The sequence below is a fragment of the Dama dama genome, chromosome 24, assembly GCF_033118175.1.
Source record: "Dama dama isolate Ldn47 chromosome 24, ASM3311817v1, whole genome shotgun sequence".
Classification (NCBI taxonomy): domain Eukaryota; kingdom Metazoa; phylum Chordata; class Mammalia; order Artiodactyla; family Cervidae; genus Dama; species Dama dama.
The window spans coordinates 22,679,751-22,705,489 of record NC_083704.1 but is presented as its reverse complement, the minus strand read 5'-3'; the positions used below and the strand labels follow the sequence as shown (position 1 = coordinate 22,705,489).

At 37.9% G+C, this 25,739-nt stretch overlaps 1 protein-coding gene across 1 annotated transcript; it reads left to right on the top strand.

Moving 5' to 3' along the window:
* The first annotated feature begins 2,779 nt into the window (after positions 1-2,779).
* On the top strand, positions 2,780-25,739 carry THUMPD3 (THUMP domain containing 3). Its single transcript, XM_061128035.1, has 11 exons — positions 2,780-2,842; positions 4,303-4,591; positions 5,639-5,716; positions 11,495-11,968; positions 14,262-14,392; positions 17,204-17,273; positions 19,681-19,796; positions 20,809-20,919; positions 21,596-21,719; positions 21,898-22,043; positions 22,737-25,739. The coding sequence occupies exons 2-11, from the start codon at positions 4,337-4,339 to the stop codon at positions 22,738-22,740; spliced, it is 1,509 nt and encodes a 502-aa protein (XP_060984018.1). The 5' UTR covers positions 2,780-2,842; positions 4,303-4,336; the 3' UTR covers positions 22,741-25,739.

Below are 25,739 nucleotides of genomic sequence, written 5' to 3'. Positions count from 1 at the left end.
GTTGAAGCTGAAACTCCAATACTTTGGCCCCGAGTCAAAGAACTGACTCATTTGAACAGACCCTGATGCTGGGAAAGATAAAAGGTAGGAGGAGAAGGGGACGATAAGAAGATGAGGTGGTTGGATGGCATCACTGACTCAATGAGTTTGAGTAAGCTCCAGGAATTGGTGATGGACAGGGAAGCCTGGTGTGGGGCAGTCCATGGTATTGCAAAGAGTGGGCCATGACTGGGTGACTGAACTGAACTGAACCATGTAGTAGCTAGAGTGATTCTCTTAAAATCTACATCATGATGATAATGTGTAAAACATTGGCCTATACAATGTACTCACCCTATCTCATCTTCTCCTTCATCCCCTCCTCCCTGGCCATGCTGGCTGGCCTCTTGGTTGGATTGTCCTAAACCTTGTTGAACATGTTTCTGCCCTCAGCCTGGAATGCTCTTCACCTAAATACTCAAATGGCTTGCTTTCCTTCAGGCTCTGCTTTGTCACCTTATCAAAGAGGTCTTCCTGATCACCTGATATTAAATAGGGTTTCCCCTCCATCCTTCTAGCACTCTTCATCTCCCATCTTGTTTAGTTTTTCTCCATAATACTTATCATCATAGGAATGTAATATGTATTTTTCTTTGTCTTTTTCATAGACTAGAAGCTAAAAAAAAAAAAAAGAATTCATTGCTGTATCCTTAGTTCCTTAGAGTGCACAACATGTAATGTTCAAAACAGTCTGTTGTTTAAACCACAGACCTAACACTATGAGTAGCTATTGTCTTAGGGTAATTTTCCCCACCTATGTGACTTTCATGAGAGACGATTTTTTAAAAGGTATGCATTAAGTAACACTGAATCAAGAGAAAAGAATCTTTTCAATAATTTAATCCCTCTCATTAAGTCAAAAAGGTCTCACTTTGTGCAATTTTGTCTCTAACACTTGATAATTTACCCTTCTAAAAAGAGAATGGGCCTTAACATTTACAACCTTTTGTAGGGAACACTGTCTGGCCAGAACTTAATAACCTTGCTTTGTTTCCACTGTATTTAAGGGCACCATCTATTTTAATTATGTTTGGTAACATGTTAATCTCATTTAAATCTTCTAAGAACTCTTATGAGAGAAGTATCAATTTTGCTCATGATGAGGTTCCCATGAGACAAAAGTTTCCTTTAAGATAAAATTCTCCAATTTAAACTGCACAATGCAGTGTCTCTTAGCATCCTCACAGTGCTTCGCAACCATCACTAATCCTAGAACATTCTCAACACACCCAAAGAAACCCCACACCCTTTAGCTATCACTTCCTAACCTCCTCATTTCCCCTAGCCCTAAACAACCACTAACCTTTCTGTCTCTGTATATTTGCCTATTATAGACATATCATAAAAATGGAACTTGTGGTCTTTGGGGACAGGTTTTTTTGGGGGTGGCTTGTTCCTGGTTTTCATTTAGCATGTTTTCAAGGTTCATCCATCCTGTAGCATGTTTCAGTACTTCATTCCTTTTTTCATGACTGAATAATACTGTATTGTGTGGATATATCACATTTATCTATTTATCAGCTGAGGGGTGTTCCAGTTGTTTTCTCTTTGGGGTTATTATAAACAAAGCTGCTGGCACATTCAGGTGCAAGTTTTTGTTTTAACATGTTTTCACTTTTCTTGACTACACATACCAGTTAGAAATGCTGGACCATATGGTAATTCTGCTTAACTTTTTGAGGAAAGGACAAACTGTTTTCTAAAGTGGCTGTACCATTTTGCATTCCCACCAGCAACACCCAACTGTTCCATTACTTCACACCCTTACTGAAATGTGGACCTGTACTCTTTTTAAAAACTTTAGCCACTCAAATCAGTATTTCATTGTGGCTTTAAATTTGCATTTCCCTAATGACTAGAGACCTTGGTCATCCTTCCATGTGATTATAGACTATATGTGTGTCTTCTCTGGAAATATTTGATTTTTTGCCCATTTTTAAACTGAACTATTTTTTTGTTGCTGAATTGTAAAAATTTTCTTTCTAAAGTATCTTGTTAAAACTATATATTTAGGAACTTCCCTTGTGGTCTAACAGTTAAGATTCCTCACTGCTAATGCAAGGGGCCAGGGCACAAACCCTGGTCAGGGAGCTAAGATCCCACAAGTCCTGAGGTGCAGACAAAAACTTTAAAAAGAAAGAAAGCCACTTAAAAAAACAGACAGAAGTTTAAAAATTATATATTTATAAAGAAAAATGTTAAGTAAACAACAGTACAGTCGGGTAAAAATAATGAAGGCAAAGTACAACTCAGGGCCTAGTTTTAGCAATACTGGCTCACACGCTAAAGGCAAGATTTCTGGCCTCACAGAAGCCAGGTTGAAATCCCAGTTCTGCCTCTAAAAAGCTGCGCGCAGCCTTTTGGGCAAGACAGTGAACCTTTGTGAGATTCAGTTCCCCCGGCTTTAAAAAGCATGGCACCTGCCACTTGAGAGCTATTGAACAAATGACGCGTATGACGCGCTTACACAGTGACAGTGCCGCTAAGCGCTCTCAAAAATTAGTTACAACGACGCGGCCTCCCCGGTTCAGTTTCCTGAGGACTCAGTCCTCAACCGCAGGGGCGGGCCGCCAGAGATTCGGCGCCACCGCGTACAGACCTTTATACGCATGCTCTGCCCTCAGCGACCCCTCACGGGCACCTGCCCCTGCTCGGAGTCGTTATGGCCGCGCCACCAGACTTCCGTTTCCGGGTCACCGAGGCGACTTCCGGTAGCGTGACCGGGGCGCGCTAGGCCGGCGGGGTCCCGGAGCCGGACGGGTCTACGCTGACGGCCGGTTAACCGGACTCTGGGAGTGGTCAGGTGGGGTGCCGCTGACCCTCGGCAGAGAGTAGTGACCTTCGTCTTCCGACCCGGACGGGCCACGGGCTGCATTTTAGCCCGATCTACAGTGGATTCCTTCTCATTCCCTCTCCCTGGACTTCACGTGCTCCCCGGGATTCCTGTGATTAGGGCCCTTCGGGTGGGAGTCGGGAGACGTGGGTTTCATTCCTGCCTGCGCCACTGGTTGGCACTCTGACCTTGGCTGCATACGTCCTTTCGTGGGCTTCCGCTGCCTTATTTAGTGATTGTGAGGTCCTTAATGGCAGGAACAATGGGCCTCTTTGTTGACTTAGCTGGTAAAGAATCCGCCTGCAATGCGGGAGTCCCGGGTTTTATCCCTGGGTTGGGAAGATCCTCTGGAGAAGGGATCGGCTACCCACTCCAGTATTCTGGCCTGGAGAGCCAGAATATATACAGTCCATGGGGTTGCAAAAAGTCGGAAACGACTGAGCGACTTTCACTAATGGTCAGAACGGACTTTTATTTGTGTTAGGCACTGTCGCCTGTCCCGGGTACAGAATAGGGACAGTGTAGGAACTCTGTGTCTGCTTAAGTTGTTTTGGGTCACGAAACTTTGAAAATCTGGCGAGAACTTTTGATCTCCACCTCCCAGCTCTCTAGTTTTTCCTAGTCCACCCTGCCTCCCACCGTGCCAAGTGCTCAGATAAAGAAAATTTCGCTTACAGTTAGTTTCAGATAGTTTACAGATCTCTATTGATGCCCATTCATGTATCCCAGAGCCTGTCCTGCCCTAGGCATTCAAATATTTGTAATCACAAGACAGGAGATATTCAGTTAATTATTTTTTTAAATGCATGAATCACTGTCCATTTCAAACAGGAAGATAGACATCCTTAATTAGCAAGTAGGAACTGGCAGTAATATGCCATTCTTGCATAAGTCTTTTAATAACTCTAGGAAAGAGCCATTATTCATTTCCCATTTGGCAGGTGGGGAAATAGAGGCAATGGAAAATAAACTTATTTTAGGTCATTCAACTTTTGAATGTCCAGGGCAAGAATTCAAACCCAGGTCTGAAATTCCAAAGCCCCCTGTTCTTAACTACTAGCTGAAGAAGGATTAAATGCGGAAATATTTCTAAATGTGCTCTAGCAGCTTCTGTTTTGAGATTAACTTCTGTAGTTATGTGATGACTATCATCAAGACGGGTGATCTCAAATCAAACATTGCTTGCTGTGGAAAGACTTGTCTGTCTACAATTCTTCCATAGTATCTGTGTTGCTTGTTTAATAATACTGTATTTTAAATCTTCCACTTTGACCCATGTTATTCAGTCCTTATAACTTTGATGAATACTGATTTGGTTATGTTGCATTGTTCTGCTAGTCATCCAAATTAGATGTTTTTAATTATAGTTGAAGTAAGAGGTGATTATATTTGGGCATTATTTCTTTTTCTTTTTTGTACTACTTTTAAAGGGACTACATTCAGGATCTTGGAAGCACTGCCAATATGTCTGATGTTCAAGAAGCCACTAACCAGCTCCTGGATGTAAATCTTTGTGAGAACCAGATGTCTATACAAGTGACTGAAAGTGGCCCCAGAAGTGAGTCTGAGCGTCTCCAAGTCACTATTGGTGCCACTGTGCCTACTGGTTTTGAGCAAACAGCTGCAGATGAAGTGAGAGAGAAATTGGGGTCATCATGCAAAATCAGCAAAGACCGGGGCAAGATATATTTTGACATTTCAGTGGACAGTCTGGCTCAGGTTTGAATGAAGCAATATTTAAAATGGCTTTCTAAATAGATGATTTTATGTTATGTTTACTTTCTTAGTTTACAGACCTCTCTGGAATCTTTATTGCTTTTCTTTCCTCTGCCCTATATCAGGTGATTTTAAAGTATTACTGCATTTTACATTGGCTACTGATTTGTAAGTTTGCTTAATTTTTTTTTCTTTTAGAATTGACCCTAATATTTCCTGAGGATCAATTCACCAGAAAAAATCCTGGGAGACTCAGGAAGAAATTCTTAGTATCTGCTATTCCTCTTAGAATTTATTTACTTTGGCATGTAGCTGAAATTTAGGCTTCAGCGGTGAAGCATAAAGGGAGAGATCTTTTGTTCTATCTGTGTCAAATTTATTCTTGCTCAAAAGTAATTAGGAATCACTGAAGGTGAGAAGTGAAGGTCAGCAAACTGCCATCCCTCTGGAGTAAACACTAAGCTGTATCTCATTATCACATAAGCAACACGAGAGCAGGGATTGTTGCCTGTGTTTTGGGGGTTTTTTTGGTCAGCATTTCCCAAGCTCTTAGTGTCTGGCATATAGTAGACCCTGTATTTTTCTTCCACTGTTTAGTTCATAACCTCAGCAGCTTTGTAAAGAAAGGCACTATCATTATCCTCATTAATCATTAAGCTTAATAATAGGTAATTTGCACAAGGTTGCTTAGCTAATAATCACCGAGCTGGAGATCAGACCCTATACAGTGGACCCCAGAGGGCTGTGAAGGCAGAATAAAACCCCATTTCACTGCTTCATCTTTTCCTTCTCCCCTGACTCATGTTGCCCACAGAACTTCTAGCTTCTAGTCTTCCATCTGTCTTTTTTCCTTTTCTATAGGGGAATAGAACCTGATGGGTAACCAAAAAGATGAGAGGGTGGGGAAATGGGAAAATTTGTAAATACAAATTATAGGTATTAGCTGCTTTAAAATCTTTGTACCTAATTTTTATATTTAAATGTTGATAGTTTATGCACTTCAAAACTTGCCCAGAATTTGTCTCTTAACATTTTTTTTTCCCTACCCAGGTTCATTGTCTGAGATCAGTTGATAATTTATTTGTGGTTGTTCAGGAGTTTAAGGATTACCATTTCAAAGAAACAAAGGTAAGCTTTCCTAAACATGGATGCTAATTTTCAGCCATCTTCCCAAAAAGATTATTTTCACTTTTCATATTCTGTGTATCATTTAGCATTACTGCTTCTTTTATAATAATAGAATACTAGAAGGCTTTTACAGTAAAATCCAGAGATTTGTTGATAATCATCTCCAAAAGTTGCTTTTAAAAATTATTATTGCAGGGTGTGGGGCATGGGTAAAGGAAGTAAACAGATACAAATTTCCAGTTATAAAATAACTGAACATGGTGGCTGTAGTTAATAATACTGTACTGCACATTTTCTAATTGCTCAGATAGTAGATCTTAAGAGTTGTCATCAACAGAAAACTGTATGGTGACAGATGTTAACTAGACTTGTTGTGGTGATCATTTTCCAGGGTAAACAACTACTGAATCATTTTGTATATACCTGAGACTAAAATTATATGTTAATTATATCCCATTTTCTTTTAAAGGGGAAAGAATAACAGAACAAAGAAATAAAAATCAATATTGAAAAACAAAAAAATAAATCAATATTGAAAAACAAAATCTTAACAAGAGATAAAAAAAATTATTTGACTTTCTGACAAAAGAAAGGCACCTTAGATGAGGTTTGCTGATATATATAGTTTCAAAATAGAGTTGCGTCCAGGCTGTGAAGCAAGGAGCAGGCATCAGTTTGTGTCATCTACCAATAACACTTTGTCTTACCATTCTGTTTTTGCCCTGCTTTCTTCTCTAACTTGTTTTAAGAAATAAAGCCAAAGTAATATCTAAATACTCCTTCAGTTGTTAGGACAACAGCTTTGTTCCTAATTTGTATTTAGCATCAGATTCCTAAATATTGAGATGCTGCCTAAGCTGAAGGCTGAAAATAGATCACAGTCCGGCTTTAGTATTTTTCCACATTGCTTTTTTTTTTTTTCCACATTGCTTTTTAAAGGTCTCATTTCCAGAGTCAAATGCTTGAAAACCTTTTTCTTTCAGTTTTATTGCCTATATTAGAAATAATCTTTTTAAAACTATAATGTGCTGCCTGATTGTCTAATTTTTATTTATTGGTAACAGGTTGATTTCCAAAACATCATTCAGAAACCAGTCAAACTGATATGAACCCACAGCCTAGAAAAAAACAGACCTAAAAGAATTCAGACTGAAAATAGATGATAATTTTATTAACTAAAAATGTAACTTTTAGTATTAGTTTTATAACCCTTCAGCCTTCTGATGGGCATTGCCAACCAAATCATATCTACAAAATTAGTAAATAATAGGCAGGCTGCTGACAATCTTTGCTCTTAAGTATTTCAAAATTTTACTAGCTGATTCTATACATGAATAAATGTTGACATATTTTTAAAATATGTGTTGATCTTAAATTCTTGCCTCTAACCTACTAGGTATTATTAATAGTATTTTCCTCAATTACCATGTTTTTGCCATCCTGGAATTTGTATCATTTTGGGTATTCTTAATCTCTCTAATTGGAGGTGAATTTGATATTATGGAGCCAGGTTTCCAGAGCTGCCTTCTAAGTAACTGCAAAGGAGGTTACTGGTAGAAGTCCCAGAAGAAAACAGTAAGGATTAAAGTAGATTTTCAGGGACTTCCCTGGCAGTCCAGTGGTTAAGACTTCGCCTTCCAATGCAAGGGGTGCAGGTTTGATCCCTGGCCAGGGTGCTAGGATCCCATATGCCTTGCGGCCAGAAAACCAAAACATAAAAAAAACAGAAACAATATTCTAACAAAGTCAATAAAGACTTTAAAAATGGTCCACATAAAAACAAATATTTTTTAAAAATAAATAAATAAAGTAGATTTTCAGATCTCTGCAAGAGCAACTTCTTTTGCATGTGACCATGAAAAATTGTTAAGCCCTTTGTGGACTTGAGTTGCAACATGCCCCCAGTAGAGCCTTGTTTTGTTTGGCTTCTAGTTTTCATTCTGTTGACCATCAGTTTTTTCCTTTGTTGCATTATACTTTTGCATGTCTATAAAAGCCTGTTTAAGCATCCTAATGGGTTCTCTATTTTTAAATACTCAGATGATAACATGAATTTTATTAGCTTTTTTATTAACTTTTTTTTTAAAGGGTAACAACTGTGATTTAAATTGTTTAGCCAGTTTATATATGTATTTAGAACAAAATTGTAAAGAATGAAAAGATATACAGTGAAACATGTTCCTCTGTCTTCATACTATCCATTTCTCTTCTTGAAGGCAACAGTTATTAGCAATTTCTTAGATATCATTCAAGAGATATTTTGTTAATATGTGTATTTTTTTACATATTGACACAAATGGTTCAAAAGATATTTTGTTAACGTGTATTTTTAACATATTGACACAAATGGAAGTATACTCTGCATACTGTGTTTTTACTTGTCATGTTGGAGATCACTCCACTATCATTGTTGGATTTGACTGCATCACAGTTTAATCAGTCCTGTTTTAGGACATTAGGATTTTCCACACTCTTGTCATTACAGCAGTGCAATAAACATCCTACATACATCCATGTACTTATTTCAGTCTGAGGGTCATTTTCTGTTTGATAAGCTTATCCCATTGATGTTTATTGATATGACAGAAATGTTTGGTCTTGGTTCTGTCATGTTTATGTTAACACACATTCAGCTTTTTAAAAATTTATGTGTTTGCTTTTTCCACGTGCGTGTGTTTTAAAACATTTGGAAAGTTTGTGTTCTTTCTCTAGCTGTTAACTTTTATAAATATAACTTCATCTACTGTTTACACAGTGTTTCTTGAATCTCTACTAAGAGCAGTGATGAAGTTGGCATATTTTCCACATCTCTCCTCCCTCCCTTTCATCCTCCAGTTTTATAATTTTTCTTGGTGTTGACCCATATGCCTTTGAATCCTTTAAGTATAGTTTAAAAAACATTAGCTTTAATTTCTATCCCTTGACCTCAGGTTATAAGAGAAGAAGATATCAGTGTGCTTAAATTACTTCCCATGTTCTGTTATCTTCCCCTCCAAGGATACATCCCTTTGTAACACTTACATTCTGTTTTGTTGTCATAATCCCTATGTTTGTTTTCATTTTAGTCTTTTTGTTAAATTGATTATAGGCACACTACTTGTCTTTTTGTTACAGGTTTATCTCTTGGATGGCACGAGTTCAGAAATGTTTGTGTTTCACCTCTATACTTGATTAATCATTTGGGTTTAAAATTGGGAGTCATGCTCTCCTTCCTTAAGAATATCATAGTGTTCATTCTCTTCTAGCATGAAATGTTACCATGGAACAATCTGAAGCCACCTGTTATCCACCCCCCCCCCCCCCCCTTATTTGTTGCCAGATTCTTATTATTTCTGCTTGATGCCCAGATGATTTTTTTCTTTCTTCAATCTTTAGAAGTCACCGGAATATGTCTCCTTGTTGATAATTCCTAGTTAGGACATGTCAACCTATAGAGCAATTCGTATCCATTTATATTTAAGTTTTCTTGAATTATTTTTTTAATATGTTTTATTTTAAATCCCTTCATCAGGGATAAACCAGTTATACATGTGTAGGATCTCTTTTGACTGTCTTTGATGTTTTCCATTGTTCTCTAATCCTTTTAAAAATCTCTGCTCATTTTTACTGTATTTGCTTTGCTTTCCTTCACATCCCTTACTGTATCTTCAACAATGGCTTTTATAAGTGGTGCTTTCAATATGGTCTTCATTTTTGCAATGGTTTTGTTTTCTCATTCCACTTTTTCTTTGAACTCTACAAGCTCCTGTTTCATCTTCTTCTGGCAGCTCCCCTCATCTTTTTCCTGCTTTTATATCTCTTCTTTGAGCTTTTATGTTGCAGAAGTATTTCCTTATTACATTTTTTTGATTTCATGTTAACATATCTCATCATGGATTTCAGTTGCTTTGTGTCAGTATCTTTCTGGTCACTGGTTGTTTTCTGCTGTTTGTTTTTCTGTCCCTTTCCTCCTTTTTTCCATTTATGTAAGTCTGGTGCTAATAAGTTTTGATAATTGCTCATCCTTGAATGAGGGAGTTCCTTCTTGATGGAAGATTCAGGAACTGTTCCAGGCCAGCAAGAAATCCCCCTGATTCACTGTGAAGTTCCTTCTGGCAAAAGGTTGTGGGTAAATGAGTTCTCCTCTTCCTTCTTTTTTTAAATAGCTTTATTGAAGTATAATTTCCATACCATTTACTGAGTTATTTTAACCATTCCTGCTCCCTAGCTGGAAGAGTTCAGGAACTTTAAGGTTATTTACTGGAGTATTTCTGCACATCTCTATTCTTTCTCTCCAGCAAATAGAGCCTATTGCTGAGCTTTCTTATTCAGGCTGCATTTCTCTCCTCTGCTGCTTTTGGCAACAAGATCCAGGGAAGCTCCCTCTTGGTGCACACTCTTCTTCCCTGCTCTTCCAGAGAAGAATTTATTTGTTCCTCCTTTGCAGACTGCTCCCCCCTTTGCCTGAGATGTGTAGGTATTCTTCCTCAGGTGTCTTCCTACACCTCTGCTTGACCTTCCCTGCACTCAGGAATTCTTACGTTAGAATTCTTATGTTCTGATTCTAGGTTAACAGATACCATGTAGACTCTGTTACTATAGAGTTGGTATTTCTGTTGTTCTTTTTCTTGTTGTTTTGGTTTGGGGTTTTTTTTTTTCTTTTCTTTTCTTTTTGGCCATGCCGAGTGGCATATGGGATCTTAGTTTCCTAACCAAGGATTGAACCTGCATCTCCTATTTTGGAAGCTCAGAGTCTTAACCACTGGACCACCAGGGAAGTCCCTGCATTTACCTTCTGAGAGGAACCTTGGTAATGAACCTAATAACTTTAGATGATGCTAAGTTATGTAAAGAAAATAAAATGAGACGAGAGTGACTTGAGAGCAGAGCAGGTCTCTCAGAGGATGTGCTTTGAAATTGCTGTTGAATAATGAAAAGGGAACCAGCAGAGCAGAGAGGCCATGTGAAGCACATACCTTCTCATCTGAAGCAGAGGTGGGAAGCTTGGGAGATGATCCTGACATGGTGTAAGAAAAGAAACATACACAGGAGTTGGGTCATTTGGGCTTTTTAAGGAATTTAAATTTTGGATGTAATAAGCTGTTAAGGTACTTTACATATGATCAGATTTACTTTTTTAACAGATAACTGTAGATACTATTTAGATACTGGATAGATACCTTTTTTTTTTTCATTTATTTTTATTAGTTGGAGGCTAATTACTTTACAATATTGTAGTGGTTTTTACCATACATGACATGAATCAGCCATGGATTTACATGTGTTGCGCATCCCGATCCCCCCTCCCACCTCCCTCCCCATCCCATCCCTCTGGGTCTTCCCAGTGCACCAGCCCCGAGCACTTGTCTTTTAAAGTTTGGGTTTTTTCTTTTCACAAATAGTATGTATACACAGCACAAAATTAAATAGGAAGTCAGTCACTGAAAGGTCTGCTGACCTCCCCTGTGTTTCATCCACCCACTTCCCCTCCCTGGAGGTGACCACTGTTAATAGTTCCTTATTTGTTTACATTTTAGTCTGGAAGCCCAGCTTCTGATCTACCATTCTGTCTTGTGTTATTCTGTAGTGGCCTTAATTTGTATAAATCTTAATACTCTCAATTAAGACTTTTAATTTCCTCAGTTACAGGCATTATATTTTTTACTCTTTTGTCCTATACTCCTACCACCCCCAACATAGCGATTAATGTAGTCCATAGGCAAAGTAGGAGTTTATTTGTTCAATTAAAGTGGTGAGAAATGAATGAAATTAATGGATTTCATTCTCTGTTGTTTATAGGAAGAAGTTCTAAAGGATTTTGAGGACCTGGCTGGGAAGCTTCCATGGTCAGACCCTTTAAAAATATGGAAAATTAACACACGTTTCAAGAAAAAAAAAACAAAGCGCAGAAAGATAAATCCGAATTCAAGTAAACAGAAGATTGATAATGGACGAGGAGACACGACAGTTGAGAAGGATGTTAAAGAGTTCACTAACAGTGTCTCAGATTCACAGATCTTAGACTCTTATGAAAATCCAGCCATCAAAGAAGAGGTATCAACATTAATAGGTGATGATTTGACATCTTGCAAAGATGAGACTGAGGAAAACTCAAAAGAAGAAGCTGATCCTGAAGTGCTGAAGTTTAGAGTCACATGCAACAGGGCAGGAGAGAAACACTGCTTTTCCTCAAATGAGGCAGCAAGAGATTTTGGGGGTGCTGTTCAAGATTATTTTAAGTGGAAGGCTGATATGACCAACTTTGATGTGGAGGTAAGTGCATGTTCTTACTGTGATGATTCAAGAAGGTTGTCATAACAAATGTGTAGAACTTTCAAGACTAACTTAGTCTTACGGACAATTAAACTGAGGTGACAAAGTTAATGGGGTATCATAACAAGAGTATGGGCAATGGAGACAGAGCTAAACCCAGATTTGTACTCCATAACTGTGTAGCTTTGGACAAGATACTCTGTCTGAGCCTCTATTTCAAATTGGAGCCAAAAACACTTTATACCTATGTGTCCTAAAGGTTAAATGAGATTATACTTTTGAAGTATCTGGAATGATACCTGGTCTGTAGTACATGCTCAATAGGTGAGAGAGCTATCGAGACTTGAGTTTTCTTATTTCTAACCTAGTGCTTTTTCTAACATGGTGTGGATGTTCAGATTATGAAATTCAAAAGAATTAAAGTAACTGTTTTGTTGTTGTGTGTCTTGGTTGCAGACTTTGCTACTGAAGTGGGGTATATTTTTAAAACAAACCTTGACCTTCTAAAATGAGGACATCATTGCTAACACTCATCCTGGAGCCGGCTCTCCTCTTTCTTAAATTGTGCTGTATTCCTAAGCTCAGATCCTCCGTTTTAACATGCTCACTCTCCTTGGTCTCAATCTTCTGCTATATGGGTGATTCACACGTGGGCCATACTGACTAATCTTTCCATCTCCGACAGTTTAAAGGCCTCTAGCAGCTGATGTTTTTACCAAGGGGTCATTTACTGTTGCTTTAGGGACGTTTGAATCTGAGGCAAGTCGTTATTCTCTCTTTTATTTTTGCATATCAAGTTGGAAGAACAATTCCTATTCCTTTTTCCTTGTAACAGCTGTTATGATGATGAACAGACTAACTAGAACAGTGATGTCCAGAAGTTAGCAAAAGGGCTCAGAGAACAGATTCAGGAGCTATACTACCTCGGTTTATTTATTTCTATTATTTGGCTGTGCTGGGTCTTAGTTGCAGCATGTGGGACCTTTGGTTGTGACATGTGAACTCTTAGTTGCAGCATGCACGATCTAGTTCCCTGACCAGGAATGCAGCCCGGGCTCCCTGCCTTGGGAGCTCAGAGTCTTAGCCTCTGGACCACCAAGAAAGTCCCGCTGCTGCTGCTGCTAAGTCACTTCAGTCATGTCTGACTGTGTGACCCCATAGACGAAAGCCCACCAGGACCCCCCGTCCCTGGGATTCTCCAGGCAAGAATACTGGAGTGGGGTGCCATTTCCTTCTCCAATGCAAGAAAGTGAAAAGTGAAAGTGAAGTTGCTCTGTCGTGTCCAACTCCTAGCGACCCCATGGACCACACTACCTGGGTTTAAATCCCAGTTTATGAGCTGTATGACTTTGGGCAAGTAAAAGTGACCTCTTTGTGTCTTAATTTCCTTACCTATAAGAGGAGGAGGATAATATCTAGCTCAGAGGGGGTGGATATGAAATGAGGTAACAAATATAAAGTGTGTAGAACAGTGGTTTGCATAGAGCTAGGTAAGTGTTAACTGCTTCTGTTGAGATCATGATAAGGAAATTTGAGGTGGAAGATGGGAGAACACATTCTTGTTTTATTTGAATAGTTTATATTTAACTGTGTGTTAGAAAAACTATAACGAGGACCAAAAAAGTTCTTTCACAGGCATTACTTGTGAGTCAAGTTTTTTAAAAGTACTAAGAAAATAATAGGTGTTAAAGCATATGTGGCCTGACATTAACAGTTGGTTAATGTAAATGAAGGGTATACTTAAGAGTTCATTGTGCCAGTATTCTTTTTTTTTTTATGCCAGTATTCTTGTAAGCATTTCTATATGTTTGGTATTTTTTACCCCAACGTTAAAAATGTTTTAAATGCATTTTAGAAGCCTGGAAACCTTCAAAATATGTTTCTCTTATAAAAATCCAAGGAAATCTGGTTATACCTAACTTGGGAAAACAGTGAATCAAAAGGAGAATAAAATAATTATAAAATAGTATGTACTTAAATGATTTCCTTTATATGAAGCTCAAAAAAAGACAAAATAATTTATCATGATAGTGGTCAGATTAATGACAATTTGGGATGGGTACCGACTGAGAGGGCAAGAAAAACTGTCTTTTTCTGGGTGGTGGTTACATAGCATGTGTATGCAGAAGCTCACTGCACTACATACTTAAGATTTGTGCATTTTACTGTATGCAAGGTATGCCTCAGGAATAAAGTAACAGAAATTAATGAAGCCTCAAATTTTAAAATCTTAGTAATAAGTATAATCTGAACTCTCTTAAAGCTATTTTATTCTGTCTTATTTTATTTATAGGTTCTTTTGAATATCCATGATAATGAAATTGTTGTGGGCATTGCATTGACAGAAGAGAGTCTCCACCGAAGAAATATCACACATTTTGGACCCACAACTCTTAGATCTACTCTTGCCTATGGGATGCTCAGGTAAGAGAATGCGTTAACCTTGTAGGTTCAGGTGACACTTTGCTTTGAATTTTCCCTTCAGAACTTTTTTGTGAGGTACTGTGGTAGAATCTTGTGGATAAAGAACAAGATAAAACGTTAAAGATCTCTTTCTTTGTATCCAATGTTGATTCCTTGAGATTCTAAGAAGATCACTTAATTAATATCTCAATTTTCTTGATTTAAAATGAGAATCATGGTTTTCATCTGCCTTTTGAATGTAGTTGTCACATCTCTGTTTAGAAAGGATATATGCCATGTTGGGAAATAGAACAAATTTTGTTCTGTTTCATTTCTGTGCAGTGAAGCAGATGGACAGCAGAGATTTCATAAATGTGTACAATGTATAAATGAACACAGAGAGCTTTAAGCTCTCTGTGTTCATTTATACATTGTTAAAATTTTATACTCACAGAAACCCAGGAATCATCCTGAAATTTTCTACTTTTCAAAGAACAAAACAGCTTTCTTTCTTCTTTGCCTGTTTCCCTTTGACTGGGTGTTTCTTTCCACCACTAGGACAAGATGTCTTCTCTAGGTTTCTGTTTGCCAGACTGCAAAATAGGTTTGATGTGAGACTTAAAGGATTATGAGTGAGGAATAAATGCAGAAACAGATGCAAAATACCTGTTACATACAGTACCTGGCATGCCTGGTAGTTAATTCTATTTCCTTGTCTTCCAATCTTTGCTTCTTCTTTTCCCTTGCTCATCCTTGGAATCCTAGTTCAACAAAACTGAAGCCTGTCAATTCAGTGACAACAGTAGGAAAACTGGACCCATTTGATTAAGGAAGAGCTCCTAGTCGTCATTTATTTAACAAACATTTATTATCTACTGAAGGTATTATGGTAGGAGCCAGGAGTATAGAGAGTTATTACAGCTACAACTGTTAGAAACCTAAATAAGCTAGTCTGAGATTTTAAAAAGTGATAATTGTGTGGGAGTGGGAATTAATGGCAAAATACTGAGATGTCTTGGGGAATCCACAGAAAAACTGATAGCCATGTCTTAAGAAAAGTAGGATCCTGGTCTTAGCGAAAACCACCAGAAACCTAGACAGTCACTTTTATCTCCCCTGGGAGCCTATGGGCTCTTGCCTCTACTTATCTCTATAAATGACTCCCCCTCATCTAAATTTATATGTTTCCGATTTTAAATAATCAGGGTTTCTAGCTGTTTGTTCCCAACTGTTAGAAGGAGAATCTGATTGACATAGTTTCGGTCATATGTTTGCTCAGACCCAGCAACAGTGGCTGGGAGTACAGAGTTGCTTACGCCCAAAAGGGTTGCCAAGGATTCTGTTGCTCTGTTTTGAGGGGCAGGAACGGGGAAGTAGAGCTGGACAGTTCAGTTCAATTCAGTCGCTCAGTGGTGTCAGACTCTGCAACCCCATGGACTGCAGCACATCAGGCTTCCCTGTCCATCACCGACTCCCAGAGCCTACTCAAACTCCTGACCATTGAGTCAGTGATGCCATCCAACCATCTCATCCTCTGTTGTCCTCTTCTCCTCCTGCCTTCAATCTTTCCCAGCATCAGGGTCTTTTCAAATGAGTCGGTTCTTTGCATCAGGTTGCCAGAGTATTGGAGTTTCAGCTTCAGCATCAGTCCTTCCAATGAATATTCAGGACTGATTTCCTTTAGGATTGACTGGTTGAATCTCCTTGCAGTCCAGAACTGTGGTGTTGGAGAAGACTCTTGAAAGCTCAACAGGCGTTAAAATAAGAATCCAGTATTAAAGCAACTATGGTGATCTAGTTACTAAGTAGTGTCCAACTCTTGCGACCCCATGGACTGTATCCTGCCAGGCTCCTCTGTCCATGGGATTCTCCAGGCAAGAATACTGGAGTGGGTAGCCTTTCCCTTCTCCAGGGAATCTTCCCAACCCAGGGATCAAACCCGAGTGTCCTGCATTGCAGGCAGATTCTTTACCAACTAGAAAGCAACTATACTCCAATACAAATTAATTTAAAAACGGAGTCCAGTGTTAGTCCCCAGGAATCTCAGTTTTGTGAGGAAGAACCATAATAGAATGTGGAAAGAATAGCAGGACAAAAGAAGGAAAGAACCTTGTCACCTGTCTGAGGAGGAGGTATTTCATAGAGGCGGTAACATTTAAGCCACTAACAGTAATGCCTCTAATTCTGACTCTGTCACCTATTAGCTTTGCGTCCACAGATGGATGGGTCAGCTTATCTGTAACTGAGAATAATAATAGTAACCTATCTCACAAGGCTGTTAAAAGGATTAAAAGAGATAATGCATGCAAATAACTTAAATCCATGCCTGGCAAATACTAAGAGCTGAAAGCTAAAGTAGTTATTTTAATAGCAACCTTTATTGTCTTTAAAAGTAATTAGGGAAGGAATACTGAATGAGTAATTGCCAGTAAACTTGTATTCATACATGTTGTACTTGACACGTTTGAGTTTTCAATGTAACAACACAAGTTTATATACAAAATAACACGTCTCTTCTAAAAGTATATGCGTGCGCACACACACACACACATACACACACGCGCGCGCGCGCGAAAAGATCTACAAGCCAAATTCCATTCAAAGTGAAATAGAGATTTTGGTTGATAGTCAGAGGACTTTTAGTTATGTGTAATTTTTTTAAGTGCAAGGATATAGACTCAACATATAGTTACAAATTTATCTTTAAAATAAATTCTGATTGTTGTTTCTTCAGGCTGGCATAACAGACCTGTGATCTGACAGCATCAGGAATAGTCATTGTGGGTGTCTTGGCTGTTGACGTCTGTTCACATAGGCTGTTTTCTTCTCTAGGCTCTGTGCACCTCAGCCCACTGATATAATAGTTGATCCGATGTGTGGAACAGGGGCAATACCAATTGAGGTAATAACTCTTCTTTAGCTTTTAGATAAGAAAGTGATGCATCCAGAATGTTCTAGAACTAATGGGTAATGACCAAGGTTAAGTCCATGGACCCAAGATTTGAGTGAATTATACTAATAAAGCTGGAACTTTTGTGATAAGGATGTAGCCACTTAATACAAATAGCCAAGGACTAGGCTTTAGCTTTGGAGAAGGAAATGGCAACCCACTCCAGTGTTCTTGCCTGGAGAATCCCAGGGACGGGGAGCCTGGTGGGCTGCCATCTATGGGGTCGCACAGAGTCGGACATGACTGAAGCGACTTAGCAGCAGCAGCAGGCTTTAGATTAGAAGTCATGTTTATTCACTGGATTACAGAGGAGGCTGAGAATTACAAACTGATGAGTCCCATTTCTGTAGACAAACGGGTAGACTTAAACAGAAAAGATAATTGAAAGCACAAGCATAAACTGGAAGAGGGCATTTAATCTCTATAAAGTGAGATTATGTTTCTTAATCCACTTAGGTTCTTGAGGGAGTGAGTATAGTAGTATGATGGGGAAACCTAGGAACATTATTTAGATTTTTTAGGATGTTTAGAAAGGTTACAAAGTTTTCAAAAAAAAAAAATACCATCACATTGAGAGGACTCAAAAACTACCTAAAGCAAAGCAAGAAATGGAAAGGCATTTTCTAAGTGGAGAACATTTAACAGGAGAGTTTGCTTGAATCATTGTTACTGAATCAATATTAATTGATTTTCCCAGTAAAATTGCTTAAACTTGTGAAACATAGCAAGTTCTTAAATATAGTATATGTAAAGCCCGTGGGAAGAAACTTTAGGGAGATACCACAGATTCTGAGTGAGCAGAAACTGGACACATGAACAAGTCCAAAGCAACCTACAAAGGGAAAAGTAATCCAGAGTGCAGTTAGGAAAGGACATCTGCCATCTGGGAATTAGGAAGGAATTCACAGTAGTCCAGATGATTGCTGTTTTCTGCTAGTATAACTAGAGAAATTTACTCTGGCTCAGGAGCCACACAGAGGAAAACTAGTTGTCACAAAGAATTGTGGAAACAAAGCAGTGTTCTTCAGCTTTAAACCATGATGTGTCTGTTGTCGGGGATAGCAGTGAAGGTCAATACATGTCAAGAAATACACAACAGAGCTAGAGAGAGACAGCCCAGAAGAGCCCCCGGCACCGCTGATAAAAAGAAAATGTTTGAGTCCTTTCCATGTAGGGGTAGACATGAGAATGTCAGCGTAGAAAAACCTAGGCTGATATATGATCAAAATGAATGAAATTATGAAAGGAATTGACAGGTTATATAGACAGTTTGTTCACCAAAGTCTAAAATATTTAATTTAGAATACTCCCTTAAAGCTTGGAAGTACTACAAAACCCTTGTCTTTCAGAAGCTGAAAATCTATATAAATAGGTTTAAAAGAAAAAATGAATATTGGGCAATCAGAAATCACCTGAGGCTTTCATCAAACTCTTCATCAACCTCCCAACATCACCCTTCTCCATTCCCCTCAAGGGTTTGGGGAAAAGAAAAAGCTGTGAAGCACTGTGTCCATGGATGAGGGGGTATTACTCTTTACCAAGGAAGAGGTGCTGTTATTCGTCCCTAAACCGAGGGCAGGACTGTTTGTGCTTTCACGTCAGAGACCTGTGAATCTGCACAGGGCATTGTTCATGCCTAGGGCAGTGTCTCACCTCACTGCACAAACAATACCAAAAGCTCAGGGCTTATGTTCTGTTGACATATTTTTAATTTAAACTTACAAAATCCTTTCAAGAATATAGTGGTTATCATTCAAAAGCCCATATAATGAAGATTACACTTCAATTCTTAAGTATTTGTTTCTCAGATTATATAAAAATCCCATAATCACAAAAGGGTATAGGTTAGTCGGTTTGATTTGGTTAACTTTTTCAAAGTACATTTACAGTCTGCAGGGCCTCCTATGTGGTAGGGAGTACTGGGTGAAGGATTAAATAACATACCAGACCTATCCTTAAGGAGTTCCCAGATTTGTTGAGGAGCAGATAGGTACAGAAATATGAAAAAGGGAACAAGTGCAGTGGCAGATATATGTACAAAGTGCTTTTGGAGAGGCAAATGAGAGACAGCTTGGGGAGCTGGGGTTGAGTCACAGAGGGCATGATGTTGGAGCTGGGACTTCAAAGATGAGTAAGAGTTGAGCAAAGAGAACAGGAGGGAGGGTGTTTCAAGCAAGGGAAGTAGAATGTGGACAGCACGCAGTGTTTCGCCACTTTAGAAAAGCATTGGACTATTGACTGGGATTGTCTTGAATAGTGACAAGTGGTTGAAATGATTTTACCTTTAATCATTTTGGGGTTACTTTTTTTTTTTTTGCAGTTTGCTAATTCTGTTTTAATATATACTCTTGTACTTTAGGGGGCTACAGAATGGTCTAACTGTTATCATATTGCTGGTGATAATAATCCATTGGCTGTGAATAGAGCTGCAAATAACATCTCATCTTTATTGACCAAGATCCAAGTTAAAGAAGGGTAAAAATTCAAAAGATTTTGTAGCATCACTTAAACTTAGATAATCAAGTTTCATATTGACTTTATGAATTAATACAACCAGTGCATTGTGACATTATAACCAAATATACTGAGACTCCATTTAAATTTTAAGTAGATTGAAACTAATTTATATTTTTAAAGTATTTTAATTTCCCTTACCCTAATGCAACTATTTAAATTTCTATCTTCCTTCTTTTCTTATTTCTATATCTTCTTTTCCACATGGAAGAATTACATAGATTCATTTTAATTTTGTAAGTTTTCCATTATGCGTGCAGGCATCCAGCTGGGGACTTAACAGGGGCACAAGCGATCTTTTCTCTGGAAATGTTTTATTAAGTAGGTGATGTAGTTTGGAGAAGGCACCCCATGCAGGGGTGAGAGAAAGGGCCTTAGCTGTCCTCCTGTCTCAGGGAAGAGGAAGGAACTTAATTGAATACAAACAAGGAACTCAATCTTGAGCTAAATGTTACAAGAAATCCAAGGGGAAAAGTCACCTAATACCAAATATTTGTCTATCCCACCCATATAATCTTCAATGTCTTCTTATTAGTATGCTTCAGGACCACTTTTGATGATTATAGTCTTACAGGACCACGTGTATCCCAAGATTTGATTCATTCATAACTCAGACTTTATAATCATTTTCTCATTTCAAAATCTGTTCTTATAAAACAAGTGTATAAATGTGAATTTATATTTAATATGAATTTATAAAAATCATATTAAAATATTTTCTTATGCAATTAAAGCTGAAAGTCAGTCTTAACTAATTTCTTAGTTTACTTGTTCTTACATATTGTCATTATAAATGTTTTAGCTTATGATTTGTGCTTTCCACATACATATTACCTTAAAAATTTTTACTAAGTTGCAGATGTTGTCACTGATACCGTTTTAATTCTTGGATACTATAACATTCTCTTGACAAGTCTTTTTTTAATTTCGTTCTTCAGGATATGTTGAAGCACCTTTTCTTTTGTCCCCACAGCAAACTGTCCTTGGGCTTGCCCATAGATACTATTCAGTGGGATATCTGCAACCTGCCACTAAGAACTGGCTCTGTAGACATTATTGTAACAGACATGCCATTTGGAAAAAGGTGAGACGTAAAAAATGAGTTTTACTTTCATTTGAAATAGTCCTTAGAATACTTCCTTTAATAATATGATGTTCGCCCATTTTGTTTCTTCTGAGAACTCAGAAGTGTATTAACTACACTTTGATCCTGACCATCACAGGAGGTTCATCCACTTTGTAGCCCATTATTGAATTACATTAATACTTAAGAGAAAGGTTGAGAAAATCTCAGGATGTTTTTTAATCAGTAGTTTATGTGGCTACCCCTGTGTTTCAGCTAGTAAAGAACCTGCCTGCCAATGAGGGAGATGCAGGTGTGATCCCTGGGTTGGGAAGATCCCTTGGAAAAGGAAATGGCAACCCACTCCAGTAGTCCATGATGTTGTAGACTCAGATACCACTGAGCATACATGCAGTTTGGTTTATAACTGCTTATACTAAGACAACCTATGTAACTATTATAGTTGTCAGTTTGTTTTTCCTTAACCAGTTCATCCCATTCAAGATTCTAAGCAATTTACTAGTCTGATCATTTATTTCATTGATACATAATGGCAAAGGTGTGGTTTTAAAAGGCAACTTTTTTCATACTTCAGGATTTTCTTATTGCAATGAATTTTTAATAACTTCTCATTTCATACAGTCCTAGCCACTTACCTTTTGCAAAAGCAAGTGACTTATTCGACCTCCTCTTATAGGATGGGCTCCAAGAAGAGAAACTGGAACCTTTATCCAGCTTGCCTGCGGGAGATGAGCCGTGTCTGTAGGCCAGGAACAGGCCGAGCTGTACTCCTCACTCAGGACAAGAAATGCTTTGCCAAGGTGCTGTATGTTATCACGAAACCTCAGCCTGTGACAAATTTAGGACCTTTTTAACTAGACTTGGGGGTATTTGAGGATATATTTTCTCTTCTCCCAGTGTTTCTTACCAAGACCTCTGAGTGGTAGAGGTGGTAGATGTCAGTTATCCACTAATTACTTTCTTTTTGTGTATACACAGGCATTATCTGGAATGGGACACCTATGGCGGAAGGTGCATACCGTTTGGGTCAACATAGGGGGTCTTCATGCTGCAGTTTATCTCCTGAAACGTACACCTCAAAGTTTTGTTCATCCTTCAGAACAAGATGGAGAAAGATGTCCTTGGTAATACAAAGATCAAAAATGATTAATAATATCTGTGCTTCCTGACACTGAAAATATCAGCACAAAGAACTTGCTTTGAGAGAAAAAATAGTATTAATCAAAGATTTGGTGGAAGTCTCTTCACCACAGTTAGGGAAAGATATAAATGGAATGTCTTATAAGAAAGAAGAGCTTTTCTTTGGCACCGTTTGAAAGAGGTAGTTGAGCAATTGGTACTTTTCTTAAAAGGTTTTAAAGATGCTAAGCCTACTAAAATGCTCCGGGATTTGGGTTTAGAACATTTTCAGCCTTTGTAACAGTTCCTGTTTTCCACTGTAGGTGGAAGGCTACTCTGGCCTCATGGAAAGGCAGAGAGCCTAAACAGAGCATGAGGTTACATTTCATTGTCTGTGCAGCTTTGCTGTTTAGTTGCTCAAGTTTTTTACCTAGGTTTCTAAAAATGAAGCATTATGCTTTGTAAAATAGTGTTTGTTCCATGACAAGCTAAATCTTATATAAGTTTTATAATATATAAGACGTATAGTTTACGATCTGCCTTAAAAGTTATAACATCAGTGAATAAGATTAACACATTTAATCTGAAGATATTAGACACTCCTATTTGTAAATAGCAACAAATACAATGGTAGATGAAAGAAGGGACCGACAAGCCATATTTAAAGAAATTTTATTTTTTTCTTTCAATACATAAAGGTGAAGCTTTTCAAAAGCAGACAAACCTGTCAAAGTGTTTTTGTTGGCTTCTCTAAAGGACGAGAGAACTGATGAATTAAAGACTTCATGCAAGTCCTTCTGTTTCCCTCAGTCACTGCGTGCCGTGCTCAGTCATGTCCAACTTTGTGACCCCATCGACTGTAGCCCTTCCAGGCTCCTCGTCCATGGGGATTCTCCAGGCAAGAATACTAGAGTGGGTTGCCACACCCTCCTCCAGGGGATCTTCACGACCCAGGAGTTGAACCAGAGTCTCCTGCATTGCAGGTGGACTCTTTACCAGCTGAGCTACTGTATTTGCTATTCTAGTTGCAGCAAGTCCTTCCCAAAACAGTAGAAAATGAAATAACCTAAAAATTAAGTCTTGTGAAACCAGTGCTTCCCTGGGACAGATTAGATGTGGAGTTTTATGCGGGACTCTGTATTCAGTTTATTTTGGAGTTTCTGGCTACATTCAGCTTAGATTTTTCAGTACCATGTTAGTTACATAACAGTGCTATTCATAATTAACTTCTGATGTCTCATCTAGAATAAAAGAACAGTATTTATTTCCTTTGAAAGAAAAGTTCAGATTAGCAGCATAATCCACAGTCCTTATATGGTTTCTCTCTGATATACCTCCCACGTCAGTATGAATTGGAAATGAGACATTTATAAGGGTCTCATATCCTAGACTGGAGTTTCTACCACCATCAGAATGCACAGTTGCACTACTGTAGGTTCAACATAAAATCTTTCACCTCTGACAAAATAAACTGTTCAAACCTATTAAAACTGTTGGTCCACAGTCCTAATGAAAAACATGTCTGTTTTCTTTGCTGCTTATCAAGTGCCTGACACACTTACCTACCAGCATGGACATTTAATATTTGTTGAACATACGGACATTTTTGTATATTGGCTGTTTTTGAGTATATCAAATTTGTGCTGGATCTATCATAGCTTTAGTCCTATTAAATACCGTTACAAAAACGAACAGATTGGTTTAAGATGATATAAGTATGTAGTGGACACTGTAATAGTTTGTCATCTTCCTCCCTAGTATTGTTTTGTAATCTGGTGACAGGAACAGGAAATGTGCTACGTGAGGGATTCAGAAAAACTAATAATGAGTTATATAGGACACTGCTACCTACTAGTTGTGTGATCTTGGTTTTTAACTTTTGAAGTGGGCCTCCTGCACCAAGGTAATGTAAAAAGATGGGGAAGGTAATCTTAATAATCTGAACAAAAAAATGACTTGAGGTAATGGACCAGACATTCAATATATTTTAGAGGGGGGAGAGAAATAACATTGAGACAAATTTTTTAAGTTTAATGAAAGGAAAGCAAGATGGTTATCTCTCAGAGACTGACAATATACTAGTGGCTAGAGAGGGAAACATTTGTTTAAACATTTCTTTTCAAATGGTAGTAAGACTTTTAGAAAATTTTAGATTCTTAACATACCAATGTCAGACATGGTTCAAGTCTGCACTACAAGGACTGCAGGCTGAAAAAAAAGAAAGCATTTTAAAAGGCCTCTAAAATACCTAAAGTACATTAATGTCCACAAGTGCGTATTATTAGTGAGTTAGGCAGAGAAAAGCCTTTTCCAAGTTCAGGTGAGGTGTTATGTCAAATTACTGTACTTTGGTTACATTTTTAAGTTCAAGAGAAACTCTCCTGTACCAAATTTTTAAATGTGACAATGTGGAAAAAACTGTAAGAAGCTTGCTATATCAACCCTCATACCTTTGTCCAAAGGCTAACACATATACCAATCAGTTATGAAGTAACAACTGTTTAATTATATATTCCATGATGAAAGAAATTTTTACTGGAAAGGAGAATGGTGTTTTTGTTTTTCTCAAGCCCAAATTTTGAATTTACTTGCCCTTTCTCTGTATGTTCTACAAAACTCAACATGAACCTCTTTCCCCACTAAAACCTGCACCCTGTCCTAACATGCCCATCCTCCCAGTAATCCACATTTAACTCTGGGAGCCACTGTAAACTACATTGACATATTCGACAGGTCTGAATGTTTATATATATACTATGCTATAGCAGGTTTCTTCTCATGAACCCTTTACATTCTTAAAAATTCAGGGCCCCAAGTAGCTTTGTTTACCAGTATCTTACCATATTAGATTAAAACGAGAAAAAAGATTTCAGTAACAAATATGTAACATTAACATATTCATGGAAGAAACTATTTTCCACAAAGACAGCATTGTGTATTTTTGCAATTCAGTTCTCTTAAATCTCTGCCTTAATATAAGAAAGCAGTACTAGAAGCTGGATTTTTATCTTCTGCATTCAGTTGGTTGAAATGTTACTTATCTGCAATTTTGTTATTTTATGTATTGCCTATGTGGAAATTACTGGCTCACCTTAGTTACAGAAATATTCCAAGTGTTGGCCCAGCTTATTACATAGTAGCTGAAATCATTAACATTAAAAAAAACACTTAAGTACTGAAAAGATGTCAGGCTCCTTTAAGTTTTCCAAAAGTTCTACTTTTCACTTCCAAATTTGAAATTTTATCATTGACAACTGCTGTCAGTTGTTTTCCCTGAAAAGCTCACCTCCATCATACTCAGAAAAATGTCTGCAAACAGCCAACTCTGACAACAAAAATTTGACAGTCATTCTTTTGAGTAAAATTGGTGTTCTAAGAAAACAGAAGCTAATTTAGCCTGCAGTTCAATTGCGTATTTTTTCTTGAGACAACCAGAGTACTTGAGCATGCAGCAGAAGCACCACATGTAAACTTTCCATTTCATCACTTACATTTTCGGCCTAGATTTAAATAAATAATTTTACTATTTTCACAAGGACATCATTAAATGAAACTCTGACCACTACACTGCAAATGGGTAGCAGTAAAGAATGACTGCTAGTTTGGTGCCACTGTATTATGCCAAATGCTGGCAGTTTTAGCCACCTTTTGCTTTTCAACATTAGTGAAAATATCAGAATAAACTGAGATTTTAAAGTTAT